General features: G+C 39.9%; 1 protein-coding gene across 1 annotated transcript in view; it reads right to left on the reverse strand.

Moving 5' to 3' along the window:
- The window catches only part of VPS35L (VPS35 endosomal protein sorting factor like), a gene marked incomplete in the record, with an annotated part of 3,288,436 nt that overhangs the window by 2,538,997 nt on the left and 737,243 nt on the right, over positions 1–12,196 (reverse strand). The window contains 1 exon segment of the mRNA XM_044089753.1: positions 5,210–5,257. Coding sequence (XP_043945688.1) covers positions 5,210–5,257 — 48 coding nt within the window.

The raw sequence follows: 12,196 nt of genomic DNA on the forward strand, positions 1-12,196 counted from the left end.
GCAGGGAGCTGGGTCTTTTTTGCCATTATTTGAAAGTAATGAGTCAGTTGCCTTTGTTTTCTGGCGTGAGATAAGCTATCTGGGCAGTTGTATTTAAGCTTGCACCCAGGAATATTATCTCTTGAGAGGGCACTAGTTTTGATTTCTTTTCGTTTACTGTGTACCCTAGGCAAATTAGTAACCTTTTTACAAACGCCAGGTGCTTTAGTAGAATGTCCTTGCTCTCTGCTTGAATAAGGCAGTCGTCCAAGTAGGGATATATTTGTATTCCTTTTTGTCTGCAAAATGCAATTACTGGTGCCAGGCATTTTGTGAAGACCCTGGGCGCAGTAGATAAGCCAAAGGGCAGTGCAGAGAATTGGTAATGCATTGAGCCTGCTATAAATCTGAGGCATCTTCTGCACGATTGTCTGATTGGGACGTGCAGGTACGCCTCCTTGAGATCCAAAGTTACTAGCCAAGCCTCCTTGCCCAGCATGGGCAAAAGTTGTTGTAGTGTTAACGTTTTGAATTTTGGAACATCCAGGAAGGTATTTAAGATTGACAGGTCCAGTACTGGTCTCCAGGCTTTGTCTTTTCTGGTTACTAAGAAAAGTCTTGAGTAAAATCCTTGTCCCTGTTCTTCTTGTGGAACTTTTTGAATAGCTCTCATATCCATAAGAGCAGCAATCTGTTTTTGTGCCTCTGCCCATTGGTTTTGTGGCAGGTTTGGCATACCTTTTAGTTTTGGAAGCGTGTGGAAGTGGAATCTGTACCCCTGAGAAACTATATTCAGCACCCATTGGTCTTGGGTGATCAAGTGCCAATTGTTTGAGAAAAGTGCTAGCTTTCCCGCTAGGGGTGCTGCCAACTGGTAAGAGCTTGGCATTTGCAGAGGGAAGTCATTGTGACTGTTTCCTATAAGGTTGTGATTTGTCTTCTCCTCTTTTGGGGGTTGAAGCACACCATTGTTTAGGTCTGTAGGCACCTTGGGGCTGAGATCTGCCTCTTGGGCGTCTGTATCTACCTCTTCGTGGCCTGTCTGACACTGGAAAGGACCAATTTTTTGAAGGCCAGTTTCTGCTAAATCTAGGTGGTTGAACCTGTAAGAAATTTTTCACCATTTGCATTGACTTTGCTTTATCCTCCATTTTCTTTAACACCTCTTCTGCCTTAACACCAAAGTATCATGCTGTAGTGGAGCATCCAATAATTTTACCTTAACATGGTCAGGTAAACTTTGTTCTTTCAACCAAGCATGTCTTCGAATAACTGAGCCTGTAACTGCGGCTCTACAAGAAGCCTCTAATGAATCAAAACCACATTGCAGAGTATGCTTCCCCACTTGTTCAACTGCATGCAATAATTCCTGCATTTCTTTACTGTCAGGGCTTTCTGTATTTGTAACCATTTTCTGCTTTAACAATGACATGAGATACTGTTGATATTTTAGCATGTGAAACTGACAGTTTAAAGCTCTTACAGCTAAAGTAGCAGAAGTGTAAACCTTTTTCCCCCATCTGTCCAGAGCTCTGGAATCCCTATCAGAGGGGACAGGATTTTTGGCAGTGGAAGCTTTAACCCCTTTAGGACCCTGAGAAATGGTTTCTGGGTCTGCAGCTGGGTTTTTGTAAAGAAATTTATGAGAGTCAGGGACTCTGTAGTACCTGTCTGGTTTTACTGGTGCAGGGGGTAAAGAATCTGGAGACAGACTGGACTCAGTAAAAACATCATCTACAATATCAAGCACAGGGGGTACAGCCAGGGGCCTGTACTGAGGCAATAAAAGGAAATCTCTGAGCCTTTTCTTGGACTCTGAGTAATCCTGGCTCTCCCAGTGGAAATGCTCCCTCATGGTGTGTAGGGGTTCCCCAAAAGAATAATCCTCAGGCGGAGAGGCTGAAGGAATGGACTCTTCAGCATCAGAGTCCTCATAAGGAGGGAGAGAATAGCCCTGTTCAGTGGAAGAACCAGAGGAAATGGAAACCTGATCAGAGGAATCATAATCAGTGTCTTGCCTAGGCCTTTTGTCAGGAGGGGGATGGGAGCCCTTGATTAAAGTAATAAGGTCTTCGGCCATTTTAAGCATCTGTTTCTTTGGCATGGATGACTGTTCTGGAGAATGCTGCACTTGTTTCCTTGTCTTTGTGTTCTGGAGAATGCTGCACTTGTTTCCTTGTCTTTGACTTTGCTGCTGTAGTAGCCTTAAGCTGTGAAGGTCTGAAGACGCCTTCAGAAGCTGGTGCCTGCTCAGTGGCTCCGGACCCATCTGAGGGAATAGTTTCCGTATGCCCAATACCTTGAGTTTCCACAGGCCTAGGGGCCTCCACATGGCTGTCGGTTACGGCCTGTGGCTCTGAAGTAGCGGGTGTCAGGGGCTGCAAAAGCACCTCACTGAGAACCGGTGAACCGGCAACTGGCCTAGAAGAGGCTTTGTCGTCGGTTTTGGACCTCGGATGCCTGTCTCTCTCTTTGTCTTTGCGTTTTTTATACATTCCGGTCGGTTGATCCGACGGCATTTTATAATTAAATCTTCGTCCAAAATAGTGTAAAGCAAATTCAAACCGACTTTTAATAGTGCGTTTATTGAATCTAGCACAAAACCGACAACTAGTAACATCATGATCAGGGCCTAGGCAAGGAATGCAGTAAGAGTGAAAGTCCTTATGAGATATTTGCTTCCCACAAGAAATACAATTATTAACTTTTACGGACATCGGTCTGGAGCAAGAAAAAGTTTCCCCAACGGGGTACTTAGCTTTTTTGAAGACTTCGGTTCTGAAATTCAATTTTGAAAATCTCAGGAGTCGGCCGACCGGCACTTGCGAACTGTTTTTGCTTCGGGCACCTCGCAGCAAGAAAGACTGGAGAAAATGGCGTCGGTTGCAACTTTTATACCCCTGGTGCACTGACGTCAGGGAAGAGGCGACAGCAACCCGACGCCGGACCAAGACTTTGGAACTCGGGCCGACTGCAGGTCGCCTGCCAGCAGGATAACCCAAGTGTAATGACTGCAACAGTAAAACACGATGAATATCTTTGCTTGGATATTATCTGGTAAAGCTTAAAGGTGAAGCCAGGAATAGAGCCTCATCACTGAGCAGCCCTAGAAGATACATCAGCTGCATCACAGCTGCATTTAATACAATAAAAGGCAACCTGAGAGGTGAAATTGAGCAAACGGAGAGCTAGAGCTTTACCCACAGAGTCAGGCATATCAGAAACAATCTTCAGAATCTGGAAAAGAAGAGACAGGATGTACCTTGTCATAAAATTCTGGTAATCGATAGCCCTGAAAGCTAAAGTAGCTGAAGTGTATACATTTCTTACCAGTCCTCTCCTTCGCTCTACTGTCCTTATCTGAAATATGGAGCATGGAAGAAAGCAACAGCCTAAAAGGCTCATCCATAGATACAGAAATCACTGCAGGATCAGAGGAAGGGTACTTGTACAAGAACTTGCAGGTAATCAGCACTTTATAGATATAGATAGATTTACAGGTTTCTTGGGAGCTGGAAGTTGAGAGTCCAGTGTCAGGGAAGCAGCAGAGAAGGTATCTAATACAGCAGCCAACACAGGAGGGACAGTCAAAGGTTTAGGAGAGTTCATTTGTAACGACCCATAATACCTTTTCTGGACATCCAATACTTGAGAGCAATTCTGTTTGAAATGTTCCATCATATTCAAGACCATGTCACCAAAGGAAAGCTCCTGTAACAGAGAATTAGGGCTGACATATTCCTTCTCCTCACACCCATAGTCTAAAGGTGAAGGTGATTGAGAGGAATAGGCTAGGTAGTCAGACTCAGAGTCAGAATCCCAGTTCAAAGATTCCGGGTCTCTACTCCTCTTACGGGTACAGCCAAGGAGGTGCAGGAACTGAAACACCCTGAGGAGGCTTCAATGCCATCAAGGCATTCAACAAGGCTTGAGTGAATTCCTGCCATTCCCTTTGTGGATCCCTGGGGGCTGACAAAAGATGCTTCACTGGGATGTCTGCTCTGATGATATGTGGAGGTTCAGACTGCTGCGTGGATATGATTAAGGTACTTGACATCTCTTCCCTACCAAGGAGCTGAGGAATCCCTTCAGGCCCCTCAGAAATAATCAACCATGGTTCTCCCTCAACATCCATGCTGGATGTTTGTAAGGCCTCAGAGGATATGTGAGAAGCAGGTTCTGTGCCAGCCTCTGAGAAGGTCATAGCAGAAGAAACTGATAGCAAATTTGGACTATCCTCTGGGTGTTCACTCACCTCAAGGGAGACGTCCAGTGGAGGCCTAGACTTATTGGCCTTCTTTTTGTGTAGCAACTGTACCTTGAGGAGAGCGGATTTTGCCAGGGTCTATATTATTTGAACAAAAGTTCAAAATATCGATCACTGTAAACAGTGAAAATGCCGGACATCGATGTGTGTTGTGTGAGATTGCAGTACAGTGAAGATGGGGGAATTTGCCCTTTCCTCACTGTAGTGCGATCTCAGAGTTGGTATATATAATTAGTGGGGGGTGTGGAGGCACAGCCCCCCACAATACAGAATTCGATATCCAGTGTTTTCGCTGTTTACAGCGATCGATATTTTGAACTTTTGTTCAAATAATATAGACCCATTTTGCCACGGTACATTGGGCCAAAAGCTTGAGATGTTGGTTCTCAAGCTAAATGGAAAGTGAAGAAAGGCGGCTACTGAATGTCTTCTGTACAAAAGTCCAACAGCTGGAACACTGAGTGTGGTCATGAGACTCACCTAAGCAAAACAAGCACCTATCATGGCAGCCTTTAGGGAAAATCTGCCTCCCACAATGACATTTTCCTTTCTTGAATGACATGTAACTCACTGAAACATGTAAGAAAAAGAAAAAAAAGAAGCCCAAAAGGGTACTTATCTGAAAGACATAGGCTCGGTATAACCAGCAAAGTGAAGGGGGTACAGACTGGTGTACAACAGCAGCATTCAGACTGGCGGCAATGAAGTTCTGCCCTACACTTGCACGGGGAGCATAAGTTTGATGCACAACACTCCCTAGGTAATAAAGGCTTTGATACACTGGCCAGACATTGTGCTATCCTTGGCAGGAGATCCCAGAGGTGTTGAATACTGCAACAGTAATATGGATGGACATTAGTTGTGCTTCTACTTAGTTTATTACATCTGCAACAAAAAGCTACATTATCGAGGACAGCAGACTGTTAAAAAAATAAAATCTTCAGTTTTAAACATGATACTTACGCTTTTGAAACAAATTTATTGCACTTCAGTATTGCAGCTTCCACATAACTTCAAGAAATGTTAAGGAATATATTAATAGAAAAGTAGAAGGTAATACTAGTAAATGACTTACTATTACAAATATTCATTAAAGAGCATAATACAGCAAATGGTACATAATAAAAACAAAACGTACACTTTAAACATTTTCTGTTATGCAGTAATGCGATCTTATTAGTTCTTCAGAAATGAATATTTAGATCTGCTGTTCAACAACCACTCTTTGCAACTGAAAATGGATTCCTTATAAGTATGCCATTAATGACTTGCTAAATCACAAGTATCTTGATAAGCGTACCAAATGTTACATATAGAAAGGTAACACAATAATGCTGGACAGCTGTGTTCCACATGTGAAAAGTTGAATGATTTTACTAGCAACTGTAGTAAATCTAGATTTACTGACAATGATAGTACTTGTGCAATTAACATAGCTTGGAAAACTGTTACATATATTAATAACTGGGCTGATGAGATGAAATAATATTAGGCAACTGGGAAATAGAACACATTTAGGAAAGGAAGTGTCCACTGTCAGAAAAGATCATTCAACCCCAATTAAATATGATACTACAGAAGACAAATTTGGAATACAGATGCAAATATTCAGCAATCTGAGGATTCAAAGCACGTAGAAGGTAAATAAAAAGAACTTCACAACAAATAACTAGGGGAAAAAAAGAGGCTGATTAATGTCCATAACGCTAAGACAATATATACTAAAAAGGACACTGTTTAGTTATGTAGTACACAGTTTGAACAATGTTATCATTCACTGTAATCAGAAAACATTCAGGCTACACAAAATAACAATTTGTCCAACAGACAGGGTAGATAAAATAAGTGGCAAGAGGCAGGCTAAAAAGAATAAATCAAAACTGAACTTCAAAGGACTGAAAAACATTACATTAAGAAAAAGAAAACTGCTGCAAATGAAATAAGCAATGAAAGTTGTGAGATTAATAAGACTAATGATGATGATGAAGATGATTTCTTTGCAGCAAGTGATAGAGCAGATATTACTAAATCCGAAGTGGGAGATTCTTCAAATCTGGTCAGAAATTATATAGGATAATGAATTTCAAATAGTGTTATGCTTGCCAGGAGAAACAACATAGGATGTGCGTAGGGTCTTAGAATGCCTTAATGAACGAAGGTATGCAGCTGTTTTTATTTATGTTGGTACAAATTACATCATCTTCAAGGACTCCCTGACTATTAGTAAGGAAGTTACAGCCCACTAAAACAGCATAGCTTATACAAGTGTTAGGACATATCTTTCACAATTCATATATAGAAAAAGGGAGTCATGTCAGCATGACAGACAATATTTTTGGGTAAATAACCACATGAAAAAATGGCTCATTCTAAAGAGTGGAAATACACACAGCATCCAAACCTAATTTTGGGCACACGTATTCAGACAGAATGGAGTGGCACATGTCAAAACAAGAGAAGAGAACTCCTGCAGCAGATATAATGCAATATTCCACTAACACAGGACAGGATTTTTTCCAGGTCAGAAATTTAACAGTTCACATATTGCAATATCTGATGCTATCAGTGCCGGCTGTTAATGCTAGGAGCATTAGTGACAAAGTTTTTTATTACTGGAAAATTTGATACATTACAACAAGATTGATGCTACTGTTTGTCAAGCCTGTTTAAAAGAGCAATGACTGCAGATCAGTTCCGTCAGGGTATAAAATGTTTTTACTGTAAGATAAACTCTAAAAAAATCAGGTGGAAGTGTTATGCTAGGGATTAATGACTGCTTTGAGATCTGTGATTGTTACATATTCATTAACACCAATACTGTAGATTGCGTAACTGTAACAATAAAGACAAACCTGGAACAGTCAACAGTTATTGGAGTATATATACCACAAAAAGTCAAGTGCTGGTGACAGAGGAATTCAAACATTTCTTGCATGAAATACAAGAGAGAAAATAATAATGGCTGTGGATTTAAATTTCACAGAAACAATATTGATTTAACAACATTAGTAAAAAAAAAGCAAACTATTTACATGGCATGGTCAGAACAGCAATTGCTTCACATTGTTAAGAAAAAACTACCAGAGAATACAGCACACTGGACCTTGTGTTCCTAAGGAAAGTACAGTTGTGTAAATTCTTACCATAACAGCAGATGTCCTTCTCGTCACTGCTGCAGAACACCAAAGCCTCTGGAATTTACAGATGCCGTACATCATACTTATGCTTCCCACACAAGACGTAGGGCATAAAGGTGACGTACAGATGTACATACCTCAGAAATGAAAAGCCCCAGGAGGAACAAATATCCCTAGAAACAAGGAAGAACATGTGCATCCAGAAGGAGGAAAAACAAAATAATCCCTGGACAGGAAGGCAAGAAGAATAGGGCAAAGCAGAATGGGCAGGAGGGAGGAAGTAAATACTGCAACAGTGAAGAGAAGGACATCTACTGCTATGGTAAATTTTACAAAACTGTACTATGTCCTTCCATATCACTGTTGCAGTATTCTTTACATAAGGGAGAGTACAAAAGCTCAAAAGGAAACTTAGGAAGAGGAAGACACAGGAGAGCACTCTAGAAACCTATGCAGGATAGCTCTGGCAAAGCCAGCTCTTACTCCAGACATTAACATCCAACTTGTAATGTTTAGTGAAGGTATGGACAGAAGTTGAAGTAACAGCTTCAAGGATGGAATCGGTGCCCAGTCCTTTGAAAAAGGCACCATATGAAGCAGCAGCTCTGGTAGAAAGATTGATAGCAAGTGGATAGGAGCGAAGCTAGACAGCAAACAAATATAGTTCAAGTCCAACACAAAGCCCTTCAGAGTTTCAAATATTCCAAGTAATCCAAATAGAACCACCAAGTCCTGTGGTAAATATTCTTTATTCAACAGACAAGCGCTTTCGCAGAGTACAGCTTCTTCAGGTCAATTCAAAAAACAAAATCAAGTCCCATAATATATAGGTAATCCAATTAAATTGCAACAAAGTCAATTAAACATTTAAAAGGGAAATGTAATGTTAATAAAGACTTATAAAAACATATAAAATATTACTTCAAATTAAAACCTCTATAGCACTTATAATAAAAACATATATGTGAGAACATGTAAGGGACAAATATGTGTGTAAGTGGAATTGTATAAGTTTATTAAAACAATATACTAGTGTGTACAAGACTCACAGATACAAGAGCTGGTCTATTATGTTATTCCTAGTTACTGTTATGTGATGCAGAGTGTCTATTTAATGTGCCTACGTCTCCTAAGCCTGGGTTTGATGGATGCTCTCTCATTCAACCCTGATCCATGGTCAGCCCTCAATCTAACTATCCAATCACTCTCCCTGCTTTCAGTGTAATTCCTTAGGTCACCTCCTCTCTTGTTCGGGGTGACAACCTCTAGGGCTCTAAACAGAAATGTATGTGTGTGGTCATTATTGCTAACATGCTTGGCTAAGGCATTGTGGGTCGATCCTTTCCTTATATGATATGCATGTTCTCTTATTCTGTCCCTAAATTTGCGGTTCGTCTTTCCCACATAAAACTGGTACATACCTGACATACTGCAAGATATATCACATTGCTGGTCATGCAGTCAGCAGTAGCAGTGGTATCAAAAATCCTTTGTGTATCAGGATGTACAAATTCAGTGGAATTGTCAATGTATGAGCAGAAATTACAATGTCCACAAGATACTGTGTACTGTCTAGTAGTTGTAACCTGCTTAACCTGTCTCGGATAACATAGTATCCTCTTAAGATTTTTTCTGTTCCTATATTGGAACTTTGGGGCATCACCAACAATGTCCCTAATGGCATTGTCAATCTTGAAAATTTCCCATAATTTACCAATTATTTTTCTCTCATCTCAAAATGATCTGATGTAAAGGTAGTGGTAAATTTCACAACTGGTGAAGTAGTGGTAGTAGGTGTATTTCTACCAAGTGTGTCTATAGCCTCATTCGGTCCAAAATAGGGTGCTGCTACTGTATGTCTTAAATAATGTATATTATGTAGATTGTCCTCAATCTCAGTGATACCATACCCTCTATCTAGCAATCTCCCTTTTAAATTCACCAATTCCATGTCAAAGCCCTCTTCAGTCGGGTTCAGTCTAGAGGCTCTGATGGCTTGGCCCTTAATAATATTTTTAAAAACAAAAGAGGGATGCATGCTAGATCTCAATAATAGAGAATTGCTATAGCACGTCTTCCTGTAAACACCAGTATTGATCAAGCCATCCGATAGTTTCTCTATATACAGGTCCAAAAATTAAATCTTATCTAATGAAAAATTCATAGTAAATGTGAGGTAATTAGTTAAACCATTCACATCATTCAAGAATAGTGCCAATTGCTCCACAGTGCCATTCCATAGAACAAAGACATCATCCACAAAACGCTGGAACAATATAACATGTTGTTTGAAGGCTTCTAAATTGAATAGTACCTTCTCTTCCCAGCAGGCTAAAAACATATTGGCGTAGCTATTAGCGCAAGGTGTTCCCATAGCTACGCCATCAACCTGCCTATAAAGAGCATCATCAAACATGAAAATGTTGTTCTCCAATATTAGTTCTAAGAAATGAACCAATAAATCTATTTTCACTTCACTGTAATCACTATGTATATGTAAATAGTCAGATATATAAGTGAGTCCAAGTTGATTGGGGATAACAGTGAAGAGAGACTGTATATCAAATGTCACAAAAATATAATCACCCACTGACTCATGACTCTTGAGGCATTCGTAGAAGTCCAATAGAAACTGTTTCGAATCTCTTAATACACATGTATTTTTATTCAAGATGGGTCTTAAATTTTTTCTATGTATACCGAGAGATGCTCGGTGACCCATCCTCGACCAGAGACAATAGGTCTCATGGGTGGATTAGCGGCATCTTTGTGAATTTTAGGGAGACCATGAATAACTGGCATCATAGGTTCTTTAATAATCAAGTATTCATATAGGTCTCTATCTATTAGTCCACTCAAATGAATGTCTAATAGAGTATCCTTTATCAGCCTTATGGTATCCTTCGTCATCTCAGATGTAACAATCTGATAAAAACAATCACTCAACATGTCATTCATTGAGTTGTAATAATGTAGGATGTTCATTACCACCACACGTCCTCCCTTGTCTGCAGGTCTAACAACAATAGAATTGTCATCCTGTAAATCCCTAAGACTAATTCTTTCATTATATGTAAGGTTGTCTCTCCTATAAGACTTCCTTTGTATATTGCCATCATAATATTTGTAAAGTTCTTCTTCCGTGAGATGCTGAAATGTCTCTATTAGTGGGTGGTTAACTGGAACATAATCACTAAGATTTTTAAAAACAAATTCACCTTTCGTCTGTTCACTAGGTCCAGTCCCCTTATGTAATAACCTGAGCATGACATTTCTACAAAATACTTTCAAATCTACCATAGTTTCAGTGATATTACTTGTACATTTGGGTATAAAATTCATCCCTTTACTTAATAGTGAAACATCATCTTCAGTCAAGAGTCTATCAGACAGATTATGTATCAATGTCTGTCTTTGTTCCACATCTTCTTTAAGGTTTGATTCTGTGGAAGTTCCTCTGAAAGTTTCCTTTTCTGTCGTCCACGACTCATGGATCGTGCACGTCTGGGACCCTTCTCCAAACAAACCGGAAGGGGAAAAGAAACATTCAGAGGTGAATCAGAATTTAAGTTCATCTGATTACATTGCTCTTTTGGTCTGGTTATGGCCCCTGGACATATGTCCTTGTTATTACTAGTGACAGGCTTATTTTTAACTATTTGTACCTCAGGATATAGATTGGTTCCAGTATGCATACTGGGATGCACTAAGTGTATTACATCATTAGAATCAGTGTTGGTCATCACTATGGATCCTGCAGGGTCAGTAGAATCAATGTGTGATGTGACTCCATCCACCTCCACATCCCTCCCCTGCTGTTGCAAAGTGTCATTGTGTCTAATGTTGACAGCACCATTCATAGATATCTGACCTTCAGTCCTGACACTCTCCACAACATTAATGTCACCAACAGGACATATATTCTGTGTTGCACTAACATTTCCATCAGTAATTACATCACTTGTTCCCATTAAATTAACAGAAGATATTCTCACATCTCTCATAACACTCATATTGTTTCCAGAGTTAAAGTTCTGGTGTCTCATATGCACATTCCTGTTCACATTATTATCAGCAGTAATATTAGGTTGTACATTACTATCTATACCAGAAACATTATCAGAATTAAAATTATTCCTAGGCCATGTGAAGACATGGCCTAATTTAAAATCATTTAAATATCTTATTATTTTATGTTTTTTCTTATTAAAAAAAAAAACAAACTATTTACATGGCATGGTCAGAACAGCAATTGCTTCACATTGTTAAGAAAAAACTACCAGAGAATACAGCACACTGGACCTTGTGTTCCTAAGGAAAGTACAGTTGTGTAAATTCTTACCATAACAGCAGATGTCCTTCTCGTCACTGCTGCAGAACACCAAAGCCTCTGGAATTTACAGATGCCGTACATCATACTTATGCTTCCCACACAAGAAGTAGGGCATAAAGGTGACGTACAGATGTACATACCTCAGAAATGAAAAGCCCCAGGAGGAACAAATATCCCTAGAAACAAGGAAGAACATGTGCATCCAGAAGGAGGAAAAACAAAATAATCCCTGGACAGGAAGGCAAGAAGAATAGTGCAAAGCAGAATGGGCAGGAGGGAGGAAGTAAATACTGCAACAGTGAAGAGAAGGACATCTACTGCTATGGTAAATTTTACACAACTGTACTATGTCCTTCCATATCACTGTTGCAGTATTCTTTACATAAGGGAGAGTACAAAAGCTCAAAAGGAAACTTAGGAAGAGGAAGACACAGGAGAGCACTCTAGAAACCTATGCAGGATAGCTCTGGCAAAGCCAGC

The sequence above is a fragment of the Protopterus annectens genome, chromosome 12.part0 (assembly GCF_019279795.1).
Source record: "Protopterus annectens isolate FY-2018-M chromosome 12.part0, PAN1.0, whole genome shotgun sequence".
NCBI classification, from domain to species: domain Eukaryota; kingdom Metazoa; phylum Chordata; order Ceratodontiformes; family Protopteridae; genus Protopterus; species Protopterus annectens.